The 25121-nt window shown below is 41.9% G+C and overlaps 1 protein-coding gene across 1 annotated transcript; it reads right to left on the bottom strand.

The window, feature by feature from the left end:
* Nucleotides 1-14757: 14757 nt before the first annotated feature.
* LDHB (lactate dehydrogenase B) lies at nt 14758-24786 on the bottom strand. The gene is made up of 8 exons (XM_086756817.1): nt 24637-24786; nt 23598-23729; nt 20650-20767; nt 19962-20135; nt 17911-18084; nt 16500-16617; nt 15854-15977; nt 14758-15110 (listed from the first exon to the last, which is right to left on the bottom strand). Exons 2-8 carry the CDS (start codon nt 23721-23723, stop codon nt 14943-14945), a joined length of 1002 nt encoding a protein of 333 aa, XP_086612943.1. The 5' UTR covers nt 23724-23729; nt 24637-24786; the 3' UTR covers nt 14758-14942.
* Between the last annotated feature and the right edge of the window lie 335 nt (nt 24787-25121).

Genomic DNA, 25121 nt, shown 5'->3' with positions numbered 1-25121 from the left:
GAAGAAAAAAACCTTCACATTAAATGCTCAAAATTAGCTTGTCAGATAATAAACCCAGCTAATGCTTATCCTTCCCTCTATATTAGAAATATATATAGCAACATTAAAACTAAAACACTAAAACATATAGCAGTACTAAATCTATGTGGGGTCAGCCTACTTAGTCAAATAAACAGTTCTTCCTTCTGCTAAAGGAGGCAGGAAAAATACAGTGTAAGCTACTATTTCCTAAGCCTATGTATCTTCTGTGATGACTCTCCCTGTATTTTGTTGGCTACTTTCTTTCCAAAGAAGCACAGTTCCCCAACATTTTCCAAGTTTCATCACCAGGAAAACAGTATCTCACCATGTGACTTAGACATTCAATTGCTTGGAGGATACAGGAAAAAAACTTCAGTATCAAGAACTTACCAGAAAATATAAGCTGAAATAGGGTTATTAAAGAGTTTTTGCACAAATGTTTCCAGTCAAGGCTGGTTAATAGAAACTGCACGGAGATCCAGTTCTAATGAAGAAATTGATTGCCATGACTAGTTCAGTCAGCCCTGTTTGAATATATGGGTTTGGTAAGTGGTGTAATTAACAGCACCTTATTTTTAAACTAGCTGAATAAACATTCACTCTCATAAATATTAATTCTCTCATAAAATGTGAGAATAATACATTTTAGCTGTGGCAGTTGATTTGGCCTCAGAGAAGTCAAGAAGAACTATATGGATGATTAAATGATTCACTCTATTTTGTACATTCACAGAAAGACAGATAAATCTAATTGTGGTTTACTTTTTCTTAAACGTATTGTGTGATTTCTATACCCAGTGGGTCCAGATGACTCAGAAAATATATGTACACTACTGAGTTCAAACAAGTTAGCGAGAACACCTGAATTTTCTAGATTTCTGCTGCCATCTTCTTGCCAGTGCCTTACTTGTCACGCACACTGCAAAGATAAATGCTCAATTCTCTGAGTTCTGGCAATAGTAAATTCACTCAAAAAGCTTGACTGGGGCTACTGAAAAATAAGTCTACAGAGATTCAAAGTGCAAAAGCTACTCTGTACTACCTCCATGTATTGATACTCCTCACCACCCTAAAAAGAGCCATGTAAAATTGCACTGTAGTGCAGATGAAATACCAGAAGCTATCATAGATTGGTAATTTCAGTTTCACCATAGAGATAAACCCCAGCACTGTCTGTTCCACTCACACACGTTTCCCCTTTAGAGTTAAAATCTTAACAGATTACGGATCTCCTCTCCTGACTAATCTATTTATCTGCCAGGACAATAAGACACATGAGGTCAATCATTTGCTCATACTAACTCACTTTAGTGGCAAAAATGGAGCCCATTCCCCCTTGGTGAACTACACCTAGCTGAAAGGGGATGATTTAATGAGTGAATTAGAAATGGAGGCACAAAGATCTTAGCATAACAAGCAGCATGAACTTTGCATGACAAGCTACATACAACGAAGAGATTTTTCAATCCGTACACATGCACAAAGCATGAAGTCCCTGTCTGGCACCATCCGTATTTGCAAAAAACAGTCCAAAAGGTTTCAGCTGGCATAAGAGACTGCTGGTCATTGACATTTGTTTTTTTTTTTGTTCAGTGGCTTCAATGCAACTATGTTTATTTACACTTGTTTGAAATTTGGCCTCTTCTCCACACTGCTCTAGAAGGCTGAGGGAGACTGCTAAACTACTCTGAATCTGATGTCTGTCTTACTGCTTATTTTTCTGCATTACATTCCCAAGTAAATTTTCATGGAAAGTAAAATACAAATATGTACAAAGCAACATCTATGTATCCATACATCTGCACACCCAGGCGTAACACTTGGATGTTTGTTTCAACAACCTGTCCCTGGTGGTGAAACATGTAAAGACACACAGACAGCCTGACTATATGCTCATCCCACACGAGCAGAGGCAGATGCAGCCCACACACAGCGCGATTACACACGGATGCCACATGTGCTCCTTCCAGTACAACAGCCCTGCAGCCCACTTTTCTCCAGTCTCCCCTTCATGCCTTTCTTGTCCAAGCCCTTCATGCCTCCCTCCACTCCCATGAAAACAGCGATACCAACTCCTAAGAGCATTGTACAAACCTTTGTTGGTAACTTCCCAAGAAACTTCAAAGAGCAACAAATCCTCCACTGGTAGGTCTTCATCCTCCCACTGAGGAAGCCCATTAAGGGAAGTCATGGAAAGTGATCTAGCCAGCGGCATTTTCTTCTTCGAATGTTCACCACGCAGGCCACAACAGTTAGCAAATGTCCAGTTAATGTGGCAGTTCTCCGCAGTTCTGGTTAGAGCAGTCTGCTGGTGTGCTGGGCTCCAAGGAGAAAATTATTCAGATAGCTGGGAGCTAATGGGTTTAAACTGTCTGACCACCAGCATTAAATTGGCTCAGTGAAATCCTCGGGGCTTGAGAAGCAGCTGCTGGTAGAGGTAAGAATTTAAGACTGATCTGAGAAAGGTCTTGGCTGTTTTGGGGCCAGGGCTCTTTCTTTTTCTTCTCTTAAAGGGAGGTGAAAAATGGTTTTGAGCTCCTCAGCCACAGCATTCAGTATTTACCACCTCAGAGACAAGTAAAACTCAACGGCTGTAAATTCAGCACTGCCCTGAGCAAACTCCAGCAGAGAGGACACTTTGAGTTCACCACCTGATTTGAGTCCAGCCCCTGAGTCCTCCCCTTGAGATATACCCTCCCAGTAACACCCATGGACCTTCTCTGTCTGCTGGCCACTTACCAGCTGGGTTAGTAGACTCATTCTACATGATATCTCTTAGATTACTTAACAGGTTAAATGCTGTTACCTATTCTTGTTCAGTTCATCAGTCTATAAGCACTAGTTTACCTCATACCCTTCCTCCACAATTAACTCCAGCTGTGTCCTCAGGGCTCTGTGCAAGCTCTTGGCTTCATTCTGCTCTTGAGCAACCCTGCAGCCCTGAGAGCTTCTACAAACAAAGCTGCAAAGTCTCTATCCCTGCTTTGGCACATGCTTCACCTCTTTCTGTAGTCCTGGTCTCAGATTTTCTGCCTGGTTTCTCTTTTTCTCTGCCAAAGCTCTTCTGGCCTCTAGGCCCAGGTCCTCTGCCCAGGGAAATTAGTGAGTACTAAGTCAGGGAACAGTATGCCCCCTTCTTGCTCCAGCACAAGAGCTGGGATGCCACAAGCACACATCTGCAGAGATGTTGGTCCCTAACTCACAACCTGAGATTCTCAAAGCTCCGCAGAGCAGCTGCCTGCTTGGAAGATACTTATGTGCTTACATGTCTGGTTGAGAAGCCAGTGCTTCTGGGACAGCTGTGCAAGTTGAATCCGATTCTGAGCTTAGAGTACAACCTTGCCTAAAATCCGCAGTTCAGCAGCAGGCAAATCTCCAGGTGAGATCCAGGGCATCTCTGGTACTGTGCAGAGTAACACTGCACCAACAGGCATGGACTACACAGTGGCACACAGGGAGAGGCTCTGAGGTCACGTAAAACAAGTCCAAGGCAATTGGTTTAGAAGACAGGCAAGTCATCTGCGTAAAAGTCTCTTAGACCTAATATAATACAGCTGAACCTATCTTAATGGCTGACTATCCCCCAAAAGACTTGCTCCTCCACTTAGAGTTCCTATGCCCTCTCTACGGTGGTCAGACCCATCCTTGAGCTGTTAGACACTGGATTCAGCTCACCAGACCAACCTAAGGATGCCGAAAACTTTTTTGCCAAGTTAGGAAACAGAGCCGTCTCAGCAAAGAGCCTGGCAAGAGGGCATGGAGCAGCACGGCTGGAAACAGGGAGAGGGGAAAGATGAGGGCAAACACTGCCTCACCTTTCCAACCCGTGGGGCTGGCAGGTGGGCCTTGCCGTGCTGTGCGTTGGGGGAAAGAGGTTTCCCTTCTAGGAAGGCATTACAGCCTGCCTGGGGAAGCATTCAGGGATTCATTGTTTGGGTGTCTTCTTGTCTCAACGGTTTGAGTTGCCCTGTCTACCAGTTTATGAAATAAGGCCTGAGAATCTTCATTTTTGGAGAAGCCATGGCTTTTACTACCTGGAGTAGGTAGGAAACCACAGCATCTTATAGGTTAAAAATCACATTATTTAAAAGGAAAACCAGTAATATTTTAAGAGTCGCTTCATTTCTGAACCATCAAATCTACCTTGAGTCACATTTTCACCCTTTTCCCTGGAAACCCTGAGGGCGAAGCTGAAAGCTGCCAGTTTCACAGAGGTCATCCCAGCAGAGAAGGTAAGAACAAAGCAGCCCGCTAGCCCGTCCTAATCGCACAGGCTTTCATCAGCCCTGTGTCAACGAAGACACTGCAAAAACAGGCATTTTAAACTCGGCAGCGGGGGCGCTCAGCCCGCAATCTGCCTCGCTAACTGCGGCCTACGGACCGGGCCCCGGGGGCCGCTTCCCGCCTGGCTGGCTGACTTCGCGCCCGGGCCCTGCGCCGCACTCCGGCCCGCGGGCCGCCAGGGGGCGCCGCCTACCGGCGGTACCTCCGAGCGGCCGAGGAGCTCGCCGCTGCCCGCTGTCCTGACCGGTAACTGCCGCGAGCTGCAGAGCGGGCCGAGAGCTGCCCTGAGGAGACGGACTCGGGGCTGCTGGTGGACGAGAAGCTCAACATGAGCCGCATCCTGGGCTGCGTCCAAAGAAGCGTGGCCAGCAGGTCGAGGGAGGGGATTCTGCCCCTCTGTTTCACTCTCGTGAGGCCCCACCTGCAGTACTGTGTCCAGCTCTGGAGCCCCCAGCATAAGAAGGGCGTGGACCTGTTGGAGTGAGTCCAGAGGTGGGACACGAAGATGATCAGGGGGCTGGAGCACCTCTCCTGTGAGGACAGGTTGAGAGAGTTGGGGCTGTTCAGCCTGGAGAAGAGAAGGCTCAGATAAGACCTTATAGTGGTCTTCTAGTACCTAAAGGGGGCTTACAGGAAAGCTGGGGAGAGACTCTTCAGCAGGGCCTGTTGTGATAGGACGAGAGCTAATGGTTTTAAAATAGAAGGATATTCAGACTAGATATTCAGGAAAAAAAGAAATTACAATGAGGAAGGTGAAACACTGGAACAGGTTGCCCAGAAAGGTGGTGGATGCCCCATCCCTGGAAACATTCAAGGCCAGGTTGGATGAGGCTTTGAGCAACTTGATCTGTTTTGAGATGTCCCTGCTCCTTGCAGGAGGTTGGACTAGATGGCCTTTGAAGGTCCCTTCCAACCCAAACTATTCTGTGATTCCCAGAGGGAAACCAAGCACATTTGCAGGTGCTTGGGCTCTATTGTCACTGCTAGCTGGATACTGCTGTCCTCTACAGTCCTTTGAACCTCATTCAGGACATACAAGCCATCCTGCTCATACTAATTACATCACCAGAGATGACATACAAATGTCTAGTAGTGATGCCAGATAAACGGTGGCACTGGCTCACAGAGGTAATCACTGTCCCCAAGCATTCAGAAGCCTAAAAACTATGCAAATAATTTTAGAACAGTGGAATGAAGTTACAATAATAGAATTTTTAAGTTCTTTCTGTAGGCTGTGGTTTTCAGGTTCTTGGGCATCACATTTTTTCAGCTTTTTATTTTTTTAATTAAGGGATACATTTTTTTACTTTTTGGATTTGGCAAAAGAAAATATAGCCCCTTAAACCTTGGAGAATGGATTTGAAAGAATCATCAGATACCATGACATAATTTCAAAAGCACTGGCAACACCATCATCATGTGACCCTGGGCAACTCATGTAACTGTCCTGTACTTGGTTTTTATCTTTCACAGGTTAGAGATGATATTCATGGGGTTTTTTTAAGTGTTTCTGATGTGACAAAAAGTGCTCAATAGCATTATGAACATTAGTATTAGTTCATTTGAGTATATTTCACTTCATCCAATCTGTATGTCTTAAAGAAGCTTTTTTTTTTTTCACACATGCCATCCCAGATTCCTGATCTTTTTGTTACTAGTGAGGGAAGAGCATATTAAGTACCTAGAAAAGGTTAGATCAAAGAGATAGTTCAAAAACCCTAATCCCTGCAAATGCTCTTAATCGCAAGAGGGCAAAGGGCCCTTATTTATTATATTTATGACCTGCCTGGATTAAGTGTGGGATCTCTGTGCTGCACCTGGATTTATCTCTGTTTGCTGTCATAAAGGAGATAACGCCTGTAGCTGTGCAGCTACAGCAAAATGGGAGCTCCAGGAGAAAAGCTATATTCTGACATAAAGAATGGGCCAACTTATCACACACACAGCGGAGGGGCATTCACCAAGAGTGGAAAGGAACAGAAGGGTGGTCACTGGCTGTCCTCCATGCAAGGTGCAGTGAGGTGCAAGCGGTGAAAGGGACACTGCTAACACTAGAGCAGTGTGTTGGTTTTGTCGTAGAGGCAGGGAAAGGTTGTGACTATAATTGTACAGTTTGTTCCTTTTTAGCAAAAGAAAGAGGACAACTGCTGAAGTGGAAAGATGGAAACCTACCCAAAACAGTCATTTTTAAAACACAACATTGCTTAAAGTATTTTACAGAAATCTGGAAACCAGTGAAACTGGTTTTGAGTCTAGTCTGTTTAGGTTCCATATTGCTTTTATTACCAAAGTATACAAATGCCCTCTGGTAATCCATTATTCAATGTGACTCAATTCTGCCAGACATCGTTTGCTATCCCACCAAATTCTTTTTCAGCCCACAGAAGTGAAATAATGTCACTTGCAAGGATACCGGACAGTAAGAAGGCTGAGTCTGCAAGGTCTTTGAAGAGAAATCATACAAAGTGTGTATTGTTTTTCCCAAATTTCCTACAGTTCTCTGGAGATAGCAATACTGGGACAATGCTGTGCTTCCTGCCCTACACAAAACTGGTTTTGAAACTGTTATCTCCCAGGATGTCATCTTCTCTGCATGCTTTGATCCAACTCCTCCTGTTTGGGTAGAGCAAAGTTTTCTGCAAAAACTAACTCAGCACATCACCCCAGGAAGTGAGTCACAGATGTTGTCTTCACAGCACAGTCCCTCTAGAAGAACCACTTCAGACAATTTTTTTTAGTTGGAAAAAATCTACTTCAGTCTCACTGGCTGCAAGTGAGCAAGTGTGTGTTAGGGGAAGAAACACTCTCAGTGTGTGGGAGTTTATAATGAGGTAACTGTCTAGGTGTGGCTTGTTCTAAACATAACTGCGGTTTCAAGGTTTGCCTACGTTAACTGTAGGGAGAAAAATGAGACATAGGTGTTAAAAATGCTTGTACACATTCAGTCAAATTTTACAGGAGGAAGCTACCATGGTTTGCAGCAATTACTGATGTACACACACTGTACTTCAGGAAATAGAGCAGTAGGTGGCACTGATGGTATTAACAGGAGTTCTGCAGTGTCTGTATTGTTTTGTTTGACCAAAAGGCTGTTTTATCCTTCTCACCAAACCCTGCTTCGTGAAAACCTTAGTTTTATGAAGCCCGAGGAAACACAATCACAAGACAATCAGCAAAATGGGCGATCTTCATCTGGAAGAAAAGCCCTTGCCTGAGACTGAGAGACACAGGGAAGAGACCAAAGGAGAGCAAAGATGGGATTGTTAATAAAATGATCTCTTAGTACTCAGCAGTGTGGGCTTCCAAGGCTAGAGTAACCCTTATGAAGGAACTTAAGGAACTTAGAGATAGAGACTGAGCTTCATTTTGTACCCCCACAAGTAATACCCACTCTTCTAAAGGGACACATTACAGACAGTTGTTTCCTGAGGAAGCTGTTGACTTAAAAAAAGTAATATGATAACATTATAAATTTTTGTTATTCTTCTCTTCAGGTTTTTGTTCCTTTCTTTCTTTTCCCCTTTTGAATGTCATTGTGGTATTTTCTGTCTTCAGTTACCTAACTTTTAAATGTGTTCCTTTGCTCTGCATGTGGTGTAGGTGTCTTTTTGACTCCACTGGAAGGCCTCACTATTCATTATCTTTGCAAGTTAGATGTACCAATGAACATTTCTAGCAATATTTTAGAAAACAACTCAGATTTTTACTTAATAAAAAAGAACACTTTTCCAGAATTTTAAGGTAGATATGTCTATTTTCGGTAGTTTAGTTTTATGTTATACAACCACAGTAAGATGTCAGCTGCACTTATTTTTAACCCTTCTGAAGAGAAAAGGGTAAAGTGGTACTATATTTTGCTTCAGAATCTAATAAACCTCATTATAAATCCCAAAGTGGTAGTGAAAATAAGAATAATAAAGCAAACCTGCCTAACTGTCTAAATTGTTCACCAGCATCATCCTCCTTGTTTAAAGAGACTTTGTGACCAGGCATCTAAGCTCTGCTGGCCACTTGCCAAGCTGTTGTGTAGTCAGAAACCCAAAGAGAGAGCTGGATTATGATGGACAGACTTGCTTAATAAATAAGACTTAAGAAATGCAGAAGGTGTGTAGAGGTACGCATAAGACTGCTTGAAATGTTGAGGGTCTTTAGTTACCCTTAAAGCATGTGGTATTCGGTGTACGATCAAACTCTAGTCAAACTTGTGAAAGTGTCTGGAAAAAAATTCTGGGAGCTTTACATCCAGGTCCTAGTAGCTGATAAAATCAGGACCTGCTCTGAGGAGGTGGGGGACACATGTCTGTTAGCTCAACTACCCTTCTTTCTTTCTCTAGTTGAGACAGGTATGATTTTGCTCCATTCAGTACCCATGGTAAATTACTTACCCAAAGGAGCTCTGGAAAAATCTGTTAGTGAGGATGTATGCTCTCCTCCCAATGTATTAGTTTTGTTGGATCATAAGTGTTTATCAGCCCGACCTTACTTTTCTAATACTGTAGGCTAGAAAATAGTGTATTATTAAGCACTCTAACCTTGGTAGAAGGCTTAAGCCTCAAATTCAGACCCCTGCATTCTGGGGTAAATAGTTGTTGAGAAATTCCAGGATAGGATACTCTCAAATGTAGAGACTTCCTCAATGGTGAATCCCAAACATATTAAGTGTCATTGTAGATGGTTATAAGCCCCTTAAAGCCACAGACTGACAGACATCAGTTTATATCAGCACTACAAACTATTTTGTATATGTCTATTAAAATACTAATAATAATAATAAAAAAAATCTGGGTCTTCATAGCATTTAGGCTGCCGTGAAAGGAATAATTTAGTTTTAGGGAGAAAACTACCTGTTCAAAACTGTCATTACTGGTAAGAGGATAATAGGAATTGCGTAGCATGTCAAATAGTGAAAAGATTTTATTTTCCTACTGCAGCAGAATACCTGTGAAAGTAAAATGAATTCATGCTTCCAAACAGCATATGAACTCCTAGGAGTGTTGCTGACTGCTCTTTTTACAATGGCTGCCATCTTTAGGCCTTAACTATTGGGGAATCAGACCCCGTCATCTAGACTGTTCCTTTTTGCTGCCATTTACCTGTTTCCTGCATGGGCTCTTCTGAGCTGCTAGCTTTGCTGTATAAATGCCCTGAGAATGGAGGCTGCCTGAGCAGTCAGCTGAAGGTTGCCCAGCATTGTTAGCAGCATACCAGAAAGCTGGTGGAGCACAAAGCTGTTTGCAGAGAGAATAGCTGATTTTCTAGCACATTGGTCATTAAGGGTCATTGCAGAGTTTAGGGAAGAACAAGAAGTTGTTCTGAAAATGTCTAGGGCCAGCCCTAATTGCCTTTTAGTTTCTGAGTTCTTTTGGTTAGAAATGTTTAAAAGCTCAGGCTAGGTATGAATTCTTAGTACACCCCTTTTATCTTGCATGACCTTGAAAGAATTGTTATCATGGCTGGCAGCTCAGCTTCACAGACCTTATCTGCATCTCGTCAAGTAGCTAGGACTGTATAATTTTACTTCTCTGGCTGCAAACAAAGGCTTCTATGCTTTGAAAGACTATACTGCAAACTCAAATGTGTAGTGCTGAAAGAGTCACTTCCATTCATTCAGCTATGTAAGTACAGTAAGCACTTTCAGTATAGTAAGGACTTAATAAAAAAAAAACCAGGTTATCCCATAATCAGCATTAAGATTGAAATGTAACATGTTGAAATTTAACCCCGTTCCACAAACCACTTAACCATAAATCCTACTCAGTGGAATATAGGCACTTGATCTAAGGTGACTGTGGTCTTAACTTCTTTTCTATCTGTTTGAGAAACACTCTACTGACTTTGAATGCCCTTGAATTATGTCGAAAGAGTTCTTTCTGTTTATTCTTATTCTGACTTTTATCTTTCAAAAAAATACTGCAGCATTCAGGAGCAGCCCAGTACAGAAGTAGTTTAGAAAATATATATTTCCTTCTACTGCACAACAATTTGCTATCGGAAAAACAAAATCAGAAAAACCTTCAGTAAAAACAGAAGGTCAACAAACACTCTTCTGGACTGATCTTCAGTCCTGAGGAGTATCAGGGACTACTCTATTGTCACATGTGGGTGGGAAAACGAGTTTGATATGATTCTTAGATATGGTAATCATTCCCGATTCCCAGTGACACTGAGACAGTATTCCAGTATCTACTATTGGTGGAAACTGATGAATGAATGGAGACTTTGGAAATTATTGCACTGCTGTCTTATTGTCTGAAATACAGTATTAGCAGCACAGAGAAAACTGTATGTCAAGCAAAATATCTTTTTTTCCCTTTGTGTTTTCATTTATCACGTCTCACAGAGCAAGAATGATGAATAATCCCTTCTAAAAATCTGTGCTTGTAGGAATCCACCTTCATGCTATTTTGACAAATTTTCTGGATTTTTAACCTCGGATATTGAATGTGTAAACACTTCAAATAATGTTGAAGAGCTATTAAAGAGGAGTGCATAAGAAGGAAAATATTTACTCAGAAATCTTACTTTGCATAGCCACGACCCATGCCAGACTGTGTGTTGTTGCTGATGTTTGCAGGTAAATTATTCATTTCAGGCACTGAGCAAATCCAGCCCTCCTGAGTCTGACCTCTTCAACAGACCAATCTAAGTTAATTATTTGCACGACTCCCTTGCTCTCACAGAATAACAACTCACATAGCAATGGTATCTCAGGAACAGTTTATAAAAATGTACTACATCACAGCAATTGGTATGGATTTTAGGAAGACCCTGGCTACTGTAGTCTTGGAGAAGCTTCGAAAGTTTTGACTTACATAAGGCTGGATTCACAAATGCGCACTGGACAACAACTGTTGATAGAAGAAAGAAATACCCAAAATTAGGCATTGCCCTGAGAGGCCATTACACTATGGCATTCCGTCATTCTGGACCACAATACAAGGATCTAACTCTTAAGTGTTGTTGGGCTCCTAGACACACTGACATCAGTAAGAGTTCAGCATCTACATTCCACTGAGAATTTGTGGCTTAGTTGTTCTGTTTTATATCTGTAAATTGAAGAAAACAGCATTTCTTTGCAGCACAAGGCTGACATGAAGTGCATAAACACAATGACAACAGGAACTCTGAGAGCAACTTAAGACACGAGTCACCTACTTATCACAAAACACAGTTCCAAGGTAGCTGGTATGAAAGTCGTATAAGCACTACTAGTGTAGCAAAATGCATATATAAATCATTTCCATTGCTCTTCGCATACATGTTCTTTTTAAAATTATTTTACTGTTTAAGCCTGCCCTCAACTCCCTGCCTCATTTTTCTCCTTGGACTACTAAAAAAGCAGCTGATTTAACACTGCACCCGAGCTCAGAACAAGCCCACTTCTTGGTTGGGTGATGGCTGAATACCACTAACAGCACTGGTTTTTTACTAAGATTGCAGAGAGTTGCTATGCAGACTGATAATAAAGGAAAGGATGCTACTCATTTATGGCAGCACTCTGGATGTGCAGGTGGAAAACTCAAGCTCTCTCTCCTTCACATACATTTCTCTGGAAAGCCATGACACAAATACAGTGGTAATATATTGGAGGATGAGCATAACTCAGAGGACTGAGTTCTGATCCTCTGGCACCACCCCCCAGTTGTCTGTCAATATTGGCTTGTCTCTTGTCTGACATTTGCAGGGCAGTCAGACTGACTTTCTATCCCGTAGCCTCTATCTATGCACCTGCAAATGCAAGGGGGTCTAGGTCCTTACAGCAATTAAAGTAGCATTACTGTTCTTATCTCATGTGAGTCAAGCAAATTGTCCTCACCACTTTCTGAAGTGCTCTGCTGTGCATCCTTCTTAGTGGCTGTACTACTCTGTCCAACAGCACCACAATGTTTTCTGTTAGACCAAGGAGTGACAAAGGTGCTTCAATACATATAAATGTGGTTAAAAACCTGTATTGCCTTTCATGGCATGAAACAAGAACAAAGTTCATGTATCAATGGGCTGTACAAACAAAGCATGTACAAGGTAAATATGAGTCTATTATGTTCAGAAAAAAAACCCCACAGATATCTTTTAGAGATAAAGTGCTTTGGCAATATAGATATTAAAGAATTTGTATGGTTGACCTAAGACTACATTATGGATAGACTCCAAGTAACAGAAAGTGATAGGCTGGTGTTGTGTAAGCATACATAGGGAAGCTGTTCCACAGCCGTGTGACTGCAATTAGGTTAAGATACAAGACTGTGTGATAAGACTCCTAAAAAAATAATTATGATATAATTAATGTACTTGCATAGGGCTTACAACCCTCAGTGAATGCAAAAAATAAACTGAAGAGCCTATCTATAAAAATCTCAGTATCCCCTAGCCCGAGATACTCATTCCTATTTAACAATTTTGAACCAATTCCCCATAACACCCACAAGGCCACTTCATTGTTTTTTAAATTTATTAGAATTTTTCTTCATTATGTCATCTCCCCCAAAAGTAGCAGTTGGTACAGTGGGGCTTATGACATGCTAAGCATTTTTGTGCTCATCATGCACACCTGTATTCTTTCCTTATTCCTTCAACTCCCTCCTTCATCTGTATCCACTCTTTTTTTTTTGTCACAGATCACACTTTTGTAGTAGAGATTGTCATTAGTTCCCTGGTTGCTTAATATCTAGGCACAAAAAAATCTTGTACTGTTGTTAAACCTATGATCACTAAGGAAAAAAAAAAAAGCTTCTGTGGACTCAGAGGAAACTGAAGGAGTAGCTGACAGACACTAGGTGACAGTAGCTTCCCAGCTCAAGCACTGATTACCACAGGGTTCCTTTTAAGATGTCTCAACCCTCTTGGGCTTTCAGTTTGCTGACCACAGAACAAGGTATAACCCCTACCCTTTAATGGATGAGGAACACACACTAAAGCAGCTGGGGACAAAACCCAGTTTTAATGCAGCCAAGTGACCTTTAACAAAAAAAAAAAAAAAAAAAAAAACACCAAAATTCAGTCTTAGAAGGGAAAAGGGCCCACTCTGTCCTCTAAGACAACTGATGCCTCTTCATGCACATCAGTCTCAAGAACCCTGCAAGATAATGATATAATTCAAAACTGTTGTGGGACATTAAGTGGGAACAGCACGAGAAGAAACAAAGCCAGGAAGGAACTGTGAGGAAGGAACTGTGCAAGGTAGCCAGCTAAATGTGCTCAAGTGAAAATTGCTAATGGGTTTGTCCTGCAAAGAGCAGAAGCTTATGCCGTTTACCTCATGACAACTGTCATGAACAATTCCTGGCAGGAACTTAAGCTAATCTATCCAGGTGTGGAAAGCCTTCCAGTAGGATTTCCACACTGAGTTATGAAAGCAGAGACTGTAATTTTCCCTCTCCTGTCAGTAAAGTCTAGCATTTAGCCTGCAACTGTGAACAAAACATCTCCTAAGGTGTCCCTGCAATACCCTTTGTAAATAATGCCGTTACCAGCATTCCATACATAGAATTTCACTAACTACATGGTACTTACTAATTCACAGGAGTTATATTGCAATATGGCAGGGCTTGCACAATATCTTCTTTTAAAAGGAGCTACAAAAATTAAGCTACTTGCTTGTGAAAGTGTTTTAGTCCACTACTCAAAGCATTTTAATGGAGCTAGAAAAGGCATTTACATTGCTCTGACAGACTCAGACCATTTGCTGTGAAAAAAAACCCATGCAGGCCTCTAAGTTATGATACAAGACAGGTTATTGGATACTTTATCAAACCTGGACAGTTAGGTTGAGCAGTTCTAGGCATGCTGGCTATTTTATAGTTAATATCTACTCTGTGATTTTAAGTGATTAAGAAATAACACTTTGGGATTTTTTAAAGTGTTCTCCCGCTCAAGTATATAACTACTTGTCAAACAATAATGCTGAAATTTAAAGATTAAAGGCCTAGATTTTTCTATAAACAAGATTACCTCAGGACTCCAGTCTAACTCTAAAACACCTTATATTTTGGTAATCAAAGAGAAAAATCTTGTTTGTTCTGAACATTACAAGAACTAGACACCAGTAACAGGAAAAGAATTTAATCCAGAAGAGAGAAGGGTCTACAGGACCATTTCTTCTAGTGGCCTACATAATCTTCATGTTGGCATATTTTTGGCAGGTGGCCCAGAAGCAAGTTCCAGTTCCGTTTCTTCTACTCATCAGTAAAAAAAAACAGGAAGAACTGTATCACAAACAAGTCAGGGAATGAACTACGCTTAGTCAGCATCTGGATTGAAACTAAATCAGACAGAACAGGCTTCCAGAAAGGGTGTACAGTGAAATCCCACCACAGATGATTACTACACTGTTTATAACCTTTTAAAAGGACAAGTGTCTACGCTTCTATGTAGTCTACAGCAAATACTAGAGGAGAATGCTAGATAAGCTGGATAACTTAAATACTCAAAATAAGTTACCAGGACAACAAAACATGCCTGAAAGTTGCTTTATTTGTTCATAAGGTCTGTGCGTTACAGCAAGCGTAAGTTTAGCTACTGTGGACAAAGCTCAGTCTGGAAGAGCATTATATGTTAACCATAGAGATGTACAGTGAGTAGAGCCCATATTTGCACACAACACGCTGTTTTTTTTATTGCTGTAATCTAATATTCATGAGTTACAGGTCTTTAAGATCTTTCTGGATGTTCCACAATGTATCTGCGCTCTTCTTCAGCTGAGCCACCTCATCATCCTTCAGCTTTTGATTGATGACACTTGTCAATCCAGAGGCACTTAGGACAGCAGGAAGGCTCAAGAAGACATCATTCTCAATGCCATACATGCCCTGCCACAAACAAAAGGTCACTCAGTCAGGAACCCCCCACCCCAGATCTGCTTTTAGTTTATGTAGCAAAAAGTCTCAAGAGTGGAGCTCAAGAGTAACATTTCGCAACCTGCAGAAAGTTTTCAGTCACAATGTATTTGAGAAAATTTTAAAAAGTACATAGCCAACCACTTGGTTGGCTATACTGAGATGGTTGATTTCAGAAACCCCACCTCCAACCCCCTTGCTTTTATTTATATACTGACAATTCAAAGACATAGGATATGGGCAGGTCTTTTTTCCTACTATAGAGGGAGCAGTAAGTTCAGCCTGCTCAGAGTCCTTGCTGCACCAGAGGTTTTACAGCTGGTACAGACTAGATGCAGCCAGTTACACTAGCTATAAAAGCACACAGTGCACCTTTGCTAGGCAGTGGTGCATGGAATTGCAGCTGGGCCTCCATGAGCTTTTTCATTTTTGTACTGAAACTTCCTTTTCATGAATCTGCATGCCACACATGGCAAACATGACTAAAGGTAGTACAACATTGGGTAGAGCACAGAGAACTTATGTTCAGCTCCATATTTGTGAGAATGGTAGGCTAAGGGATCAAACTAAAAAAGAACTGCAACAGTAAGCTCCCATTTTAAATTCAAAATTAGTATTTTACAAGGCTTCCTTTGTTTGGCACCTTGCTAACTGAAGGCATTTAGCTTTTCTATAACAAAGAGAGCTACTGCATTCAATTAGCCACCACTTCTTACCTTTACCAGTGTTGAGACTGAATGAATCCGGCACAAGTTCTTCAGCATGGTCTCACAGAGGTCAGCAACACTAAGGCCAATAGCCCAGTTTGTGTATCCCTTAAGCCTGATTACCTCATAGGCACTATGGAAATATTAAAAACAGTTGTGTCAAGATGTCTTCAGGACACTGTGAATGCAAATGTTTTAGCTAACATCTGTGTATGCCTTATACCAGTATAGTCCTTATTTCATAAATGAGACAAGTGACTTAGCAACATGTAGTTACCTCTAGACAAGTTTTCCCTAAATCAACTCCAACACTCTGCTCACAGAAACATACTACCTTTTCCTAGTCGTCTGTCCTTTGACCAAAGTTAACCATTTAAGAAGCTACTTGTGAGAAAACAAGTGCACACGTGGCTCTAAACACTGCAGTACTACAGTGGATATGTTATGCAATAGCTTGTCTCACTGCAGGATAAAGCTTATCAATTGAATCCTGCATTTCTGTGTTTAAACCAGTAGTTCCACTTACTCATGCAACCCTCTGAATAAAAGAGCATGAAAGCTGCAGTAGAATGGAGAGGCAGCGACAAGGAGGCAATGTGCAGACTAGCTGTTTTCAACATCACATATATCCACCTTATTCCTCAAGTCACTGTACCTTTCAACCACTTGCTTGTGGAGATCCTTCCAGTTCTCACCATCTTTGTCAGTTCCCATGGCAGGATTCAGCTCCTGGAGAGAAACACCTGCCACATTAACGCCGCTCCAGACAGCCACTGTAACAGAGAGAGGATTTCAGTTTCAATAGCACTTCAGAAAAGTAGAGAAGGGGTCTAAGACAACTGGAAGCAAAGTAGTAGTAGTCAGAATCACAATAATGTTTGAGGCAGATCCTCAGTTTTCATTTAACTACCACTAATCCTGAGAACTCTGGGAGTAAAATATGAGACTATTTTAGCACTGACACCTTAACAAGTCAATTGCAACACATGAACAGAATTTTTCAATCCTTGAAAGGTGTAGACATCTACTTCTCATGTCAGAAACCTAAAATTCTAGCAAACAGGTACATCTTAGTGTTCAGCCTTTTACAACTAATTTTACTCAAAAATTGTAGCAAGTATGTATTCGCTGTCCCACTGATCAGTGTTAGGGTTAGCCTTCAAGAATTCTGCTCTTATTTCCCTGAAAAACAGGGTAGCAATATACAAACTTAGAATACCAAGAAAGGAATTTACACATCTCCCTGCATATTGGAAGCTTATGGGCAGATTCATTCTCTGTTCTGTGGAGTAACTAGGAAGTTTCTTAGCTACTTCAAAGCAAAAGCAGCTGTAACACTGAAGCAAGATGAGCTCTGTGTATGCTCAGCCAAGCTCTGCTTTCATTACAACATAGGGCTGGCTTTAGTAAATACTGTTGTTGATCAGTTTACTTTGATCAAATGCAATGGACACTGAAGATATGGCTCCCTTAGAAATACAGAAGACCAAAATACAAAGCAGTAGCAATCTACACAGATGTTCTGCTGCATGATATCAGACTTTAAGTACGTGAATCAAATTAAGATAGATAAGCTGCTTTGATTTCACATGATTTTAAAGCAATCTTCTCTTAAATAGCATGGAGAAAAGTCACAAAATAAGGTAAGGGATAATTTTGTTAGCCTGCCTCTGGATTGCTAGCTTTTTCTACTATTTGCAACAAGCTGAGCCATTGACCTAACAAGAGCTAATATTGCTTTCAGAGAACCGTGCTATAGACTATGTTAGGATATTTCAAAATCTGACGATAAACAGAAGTAGTAAGCTGTAGCCTTTAGGACACAACTGTAGCTAACAAATTTGGCCTTTTCAGCTCAGGGTTTAATCATACAGCCACAATCACCTTTAACAAAAAGAGGTGTAACTAGATCTCCTGGATTTGTCTCAACTCTAATCTCCGTAAAAAATACAGCAAAGTGCTAGGTACTCGAGCTCAGTTGCACCTGTTCTTTCAGAATTTTTGTAACATCCCTTAGACCTCAACCTCTAACACTTATTCACAAGGAGGTCAGAACTGCTCCTTACCACTGGAATCACCATGTTCTCCCAAGATCCAGCCATGGCAGCTGGTTGGGTGGATACCAAGTCTCTCAGCCATCAGATAGCGAAATCTAGCTGTGTCTAGATTGCAGCCACTTCCAATCACACGGTGTTTTGGCAGGCCACTCAGCTTCCATGTGACATATGTTAATATATCCACTAAAAAGAAGAACATGCACAGTAAATTAAGCCATTCACATACATCAGGAAGAATGCTCCAACAATTACTTTGCTGTAGCCACTGAGGGACTCAAAATGCAGTTGCGCTCATTGGTCACAGTATTTTAAGGTCTGACTATTTGGGGTCTGACTGATTGAAATTCAAGACTTATGTAGCTACTGTTCCAAAAAAAATTGAGGAAGGTCTTTGCAGATTAGTATCCTGCCAGCTAAAGTTGGAGGCACTTTTTGTCACAGCTAAACATCCAGAACTGGGACTGAACTCTTCATATGGCTAAAGCATTTAAGCCATTTCCTGAAGTCATGTTACCTTACCTTCCACTTCAAAGTAAAGCAATTGAAAATAAAGCATGTTTGACGTTTACATACTTTGTTTCTAGTTGGTAACTACTTCAGGTTCATTTCCTAACTAGATTTGTTCATTAACCAGTTTCTGTACTAATTACCTCTGCAGCATGAAAACCCAGGTGAGCTCTATGCTTTGGCTGCATGTCGCTCTAAATATAGAGTTTCAGAAAAAAAAATAAGCCTAGATTGAGGCAGACAAAAAAACCTAATCTACAGCTCACAGCAGCAATAATAAACAAGCTGCAATAATTATGGCTCTAGAACTCTCAAAAGCCAGCCAGTTCTCAGAAGTGAATATATCTCTGTACACATATGTAACACCTTGCTGTTACAAGTGGCAGGCTCATCAGGCATGATTTCCCTACAGCTTCACTCAGGGCAGGATCAGTCATCTCCACAGACTACAGGTCATCTCCCTGTGAAACACTTACATTCACTCTGGACAGTGGCTTTCAAGTCAGGTGCTGAGACACATACCCAAACCTTGAGCTCTGCTTTGTAATGTCATCACTCTATGAATTGATAAAACAAAGCACTATAAAAATAATTCTGAAAAAGCAACATGCAATTCTACTCCTGCAGCTGCTGTACTGGAGACAAGTCTATAGTTTGAATCCAGCCTTGCTAGAACAAGGACACTTTGATCTTTGACTCAGTTCAGTTTTTATATAAGTGCTCAAAATTGCTGTAAGTTATTGTACTTGCACAGTAGCTACTTATTCAGTATACTAGTATTCAGTAGTACTAATTGTACAGCAGCTAATTGCTCAACCACCAGCTGAGTTGCTAGCTCTACATGCACTGTTTTGCCTCTGCCAAGTTATCTTTAAAAGCAGTCTCATTTCACTGCCAGGGCTCTGTAGCCATGACTTGATTCATATGTTGAATCAAGCAAAGAAATCCCTACAGCAACACCCTAGAAAGCATATCAGCTTTAGACATCCGAATGTCCAAGCTGTCCCTATGCAATAAGCTATTTGCAAGTGAGCACACAAGTGTGTAATAAGTTATAACTAAGTCTTTTGTCATCTAAATGAACTATGTAGTACAGCTAGCCTTTCCTCCACTGTAAACTTCATCATGCAAATACTTTTTCCTGAAAATATAGCCAGGACTATAGGGTAAGTTCCTGAAAAATGGCCATGTCATATCCAGACAAAAAAGAAAGTTATGTTTTACAAAAAAAAATTAAGAGCAAAATGGACATCTCCTTTAGAGATGAAATTTTTAAACTATCTACTGCTTAGGCCAAGGTATGCAAGAACTGAAGTATTTACCATGAAGAACAGTTTTAAAATATGGACACAATGAGAAGTTCTGAATAAAGAGAGCATCAGGAATCACAGAATATTTCTGTATTCTACTCTTAGCAACTACATGGCAGGTGTCCACACAAACAGAGCTATTAAAAACAAATTGAATGTTGAAAATTATGAAGATTGATAAAATAAAACACTAGTTCTCTGACAAATAGAATTCACAGATGTTCTACGATAAGACTGCCTCACCTGGGTTGGAAACCACCAGGATGGTGCAGTTGGGGCTGTATTTAACAATCTGAGGGATTATGGCTTTGAAGACATTCACATTCCTCTGAACCAGGTTGAGACGACTCTCCCCCTCTTGCTGACGAACACCTGCAGTTACTACCACAATCTTGGAGTTGGCTGTGACAGCATAATCTACAACAGAACATGGGGAGAAGATACAGAATGCGTTAAATAGACTTATCACTAACGTCAATAGTGTTATGTTCATAGAGGTATTCTGGGTAGGTTCTCCATTGTATGTACATTCAAACCCAAAAAAACCACGAGACATCAATACTAAATCCAGTACCATCTGTTACATTATCCTGATACATCAATAAACGGGTCTTGAGAGTACATTCAACCCCTCTGAATATCATTTCCACTATCCAAATAACAATACTACTTCTTATACAAAGAGGTACTAGGGTTTTCTTAAAATCAATTTTACTCAACAAGTCCAGAACTGTAAAGTTACCATTAGAGATGTAAGAGAAAACCCAGGTTGAGAGCCACTCCCCTTGTTATGGTGTTCATCTGAACTCTCACTCATATACTTTAACATTTTATGCCAAACCCTTAAAAATTCTTTGATTACACAACTGATGCTCCAGTACTAAGCAAATTCACACAATACCAGCATTAAATAAAAGAAACTGAGGTTCACCTTTGTCTGCCACAATCTTGTGAGTCTGAAGGAACAAGCTTCCGTGCTGTAGGTCCATCATTTCTCCTTTTAGTTTGTCTTCCAAAACATCAACTAGAGCAAGCTCATCACAAAGACTCTGAAGAAAAATAAGGAAATTTGAAGGAGTCAGGGAAGCAATTAACTTGCATTTTAAAGTTACCTCTGAGTTGAGCTATATTACATTTTAAAGTAATATGTTACACATCTGCAAGCATCTCTTCTCCAAAGGTAAACCAGTAGGACAGAACTATCTTGGTGTTCTGATATCTCTCACAGTAGTGAGGTCAGGGGCTGCTACAGCACAGGTTCATAAGACTCATTCAGACTTTCTGAAAAAGTGTATTATTTGTGGGACGTTTGACTGCACAGCTAACTCTTCGCTAGTAAGGCAATTCATGACTTAGTTATTACCTTAGGGAAAAAAAAAGTTGCATCTTTCAGATTCATAACAAACTCTAAATCTATCCAGCAAATAGGCCTATTTGAAATATTTCAATACCTAACACAACACATAATTGCCAAATATACATATATATATATTTTAACATTCCTTCAACCACTTCATTTCACAAGTAATAGAATCTGAATACATTTATTTTCCTCAATACTAAAAAACAGTATCAGGAGAAAATAAACTCTTTACTTAGTTTCTCTGTACTACAGCTACATTACATTTACTTTGCAGAACAGATTTAGCCACGTATACTTGTTGTCCAGACAGGTTAAGTTGGGAGATAATCCTGAGAAATAAACTCTCTCATTCTAGACTTTGCGATCAACATTCACCAGACGCAGCAGGTTTAAGGAGCTACTTCTCACTGAAAGTGAAGAATACTTGGAATAGCTCCAATAACTAATTTAATGAATTTGCATCAATGTTGCCTAGAGAAGACTTCATCTCATTATTAGCACACAGGAAAGAAGTCTATGCAGTCATCAAATGCAACTTAAAATATTCCCATTGAAAGCAGCTGACTTGTGACTGTGGAGATGTTTCCATTTCCAAAACAGTATAGCAACATCAGTGACTTGTTTCTAACTGAGGGGGAGCTAAAAATAACCAACATGAAAGTTTTAGTGTCATTCAAATTTGTTTATTAACTACTACACCAGTAAACTGAAATTAGTATTATCACAGTGTTTAATATATAGATGCAGTTGAGTTTTAGATGGCTTTGAATTTTATAAAATTAAAGTATAGAAAAATCGAGTAAAAGATTTTGTGCCATGGTTTAACAAAACTACATCTTGGGGAGCCAACAATTTTGCACAAGTCAAACCCACATCTAGTTCAGTGACAAGAATCAGATGGTCTTGTTATAAGTTGTTTTTTACTGCAGCTTGTATTTGAGAAAATAAGAGATAGCAGAAGCCCGGTTGAAACAAGCTTCACGACATAATCCAAGCTTTAAAAAAAAAAATTCCAAAGCAGTTTTTACTCTGGGTTTGGTGCATACAACTCATTAACAGTAAGACTTTAGATTTCTGCCTAGATTTCTGAAAGCACAATTTAGTCCTGCTTAGAGCAGCGTATTAAACACAGGTGAATGCTGTATTGTAGTGAAGTCTGTGGTAACTTCACCTGGCCTCTTCACTGCCAGCCATACAGGCTACAGAACTCCTTCAAAAATGAAGGAGTTCAGACCACAAAAGGCAAGCATTTCCTTAATAAGATATAAATACAAAAACCTACACAATGAACTGTGACTGTTTTTCCCATGAAGTTTCTCCATTAGTTACATAGTTTTAAAACCTACTTGTTACTTTCACATCAGTACATAGTTTCACCGTGGCCTTTTCTTACTGTTGGTTTTTTCTTGCTCACCAGGCTCATGAATATCAGCAAGTAAAAACGCTTAAAATTTCTTTTAATGATTAAAAATTCAGTACTTGAAAACATGCATCCTCAAGCTAATAGGCAGAGGAAGGATCACCTCCAAATAAAATGCAGCTGGTTTAGTAGTACATGCGAGATTTTTGATCTCACTGTGAGCTACTTGATTTAAGATCTGCCTCTCCAAGTGGGCAGGGCATATCTGTTTATGCCTTCTTTTTTTAAAAGAAAAAAAGAAACTGCAGCTCCCATTTGTCTTTTCAAAACCAGCATGACAAGAATCAAATTTAACTCATGCACAATAGTCTCTAAAAAACAAAGTGCAAAGTACAGGAGATCCTTACTGTATAATAAGCCTTTGCTTTGCTCAAAGACTGTAACATGAGAATTGGAAAAAAAAAAACAAAAACCCACAAAAAAAAACCCCACAACCAAACAGAAACCTGTAACAGGAAAAGTCAGAATAGCCTCTAAGTCCAGTCCTCTATTTTTAGTTTTTGGAAGACTAGCTAAAACTTCTCTAGAAACAGTAAGTCATAATCAAGCAATAAGAGCTTAACAGAAACAAAAAAGCCTAATAAAGGGAACAGCAGTATTTTCAATTACATATGCACATATAATGCACATATGCATTAAACAAGTAAAAAGTAACCACGTATAGCTCCGATTCCTATCCCCTGTTTCACATGTATTTCTGCTCTGTCTGCATTCTTTGCCCAGCAGAGCTGTCCCACCAGGCGAACTCCAGCTTTGTTATGGAAAAATAAGAAAATTAAAATGAGAAAGAGAAGTTTGGCAGGGGCTTCAGAGCCATTGCTCACTACATTTTTCCAGCAGCCTGCAAAACGACTCTGCCTAATGAGAGATTTATTGCTAAGCAGAGTTGGAAAGGTGAGAGAACAAGGAGAAACTGAATGGGGAGGTCAACCTTGCATACACAGTGTAGGTCACCGCTTGCTTACACAAACTGCAAATGATTCATCTGTGCATTCCCGCACCAACCTACCAAATTTCCCACCATCTGCTAAGACAAACAGGCAGCGCAGAACACTAGCAGCAGAAACTTGAATAGCATGTTGTCCTTGAGCCGTACCTTTCCAAGGATGCTGATAGCACAGGCCATCCCAACCTGTCCAACCCCCACAACAGTTATCTTGTTGTTCGGGACCGTGCTTCCCGCCGCAACGGGGGTCATCAGCTTCTCCTTGAGAGTAGCCATGGTGTTCTGCAAGGAGAGACAGAAATATTTGGTTTGAAGCAAGCTTGTGTGAACTGAAACGCATGCTCTGAATTTAAGAGGTCATCTGCCACAGCTGGAAACTTGCCGAGGAAATCGCTGCTGACAGTGGTGTACGAAGGGTGTAGGGCAGCAGGGGGGCTCACTACCCTTGCTCACAGGGCTCCTTCCACCACACCAGTTACCAGCCCACCCACTCCTCTTTGGCAGCAGTACTCGGTCTCTCATCCCTCCCTGCATTCGCTTGGTGCCCGGCGAGGGGCTGAAGGCGGGCAGAGGTTATTTTGGCAGCAGATAACAGAACATCCTTCTGCTCGCAGAGCTTCCACAGCCTCCCCGCAGAAACACCTTCTGCGTCAACGGCTCTTGGGCATTCACCTCCCTCCGCAGCGCCCATCATGGCTGCGGGACTGGTAATAAAACCACGAAACAGTTTGGGAGCAGCAAGCCTGCTGGGATTTCCCCGGCTCGTTTCCATTCGGCCCCGAAGCTCCCTTCCCCCCACCCACCGAGCCCTGCGCGGTGCCTCCGCGCATCCCTCCCTCCCTCCCCACGCCGGGGGCACCGCCCCACACCCTGCAGGCCGGTGAGGGGCCGAGGCCGGTACACGAGGTCACCCAGCGCGTTCCCGCACACGCTTGGGGGCCGAGCCAGGAGCCGCCATCTCACCCAAACCCTCAGGAACCAGGTCTTGGCTCCAGCCTGCACATCCCACCGCTGCCGGGACCGGCCGCCAACATCCCCTCCTCCCCATCCCCCCAGACACCCGGGATGCTCGGCCCTAGGGGAAGGTGCCCCGGCCGGGCCGATCCGCCCAGAGAAGGGTCGGGCGACCCTCCAGCACCCCCTCACCCCGGAGAGGTGGCCCCACCAGCTCCGCTATCCCCCTACCCACCAGCGAGGCTTTCAGGCGGGAGAGGCAAGAAGAGCACTGCCGCTGCCGTCCGGGACCCGGGCAATGAGGGCTCCGCAGCGGAAGGGGCGGGCCCCGAGGGCCGGGCCGGGCCGGGCCGCCCCCCGCCGCGCCCCCCGGGCGTTCCCCGCCGCCGTGTCGGGGAGGTGGCGGCCGCCGCGTTCAATCCCCGCCAAGGACGGAGGCTCAAGGGTGCCGCCGCCCCGCCCCCACCTCCCCGCTCCGGGCCTCCTTTTTTGCGGTCCAGCAATTCCCGACGGGACAGTGGTACGCCTGGAGCAGCACACACGTGCTTTGGCAGGAACCGGGAATGTGACCTGATGCAGTGCAACAACCCCCTCGGTCTGCTTCAGCCCTAGCCGCATCACACTCACTCCGACTATTTTGCCGTATCCCAGTAGAGCATCACTTTAAAATCGCAAAATGTAGGGCCTGTGAAATGAGCCCTTGGAGAGTGAACAGGGTTT

Source organism: Chlamydotis macqueenii, chromosome 1 (genome assembly GCF_036417535.1).
Source record: "Chlamydotis macqueenii isolate bChlMac1 chromosome 1, bChlMac1.mat, whole genome shotgun sequence".
Lineage (NCBI taxonomy): Eukaryota > Metazoa > Chordata > Aves > Otidiformes > Otididae > Chlamydotis > Chlamydotis macqueenii.
Note: the sequence above shows the minus strand (reverse complement) of the source record. Positions and strands in the feature narration are given on the sequence as shown.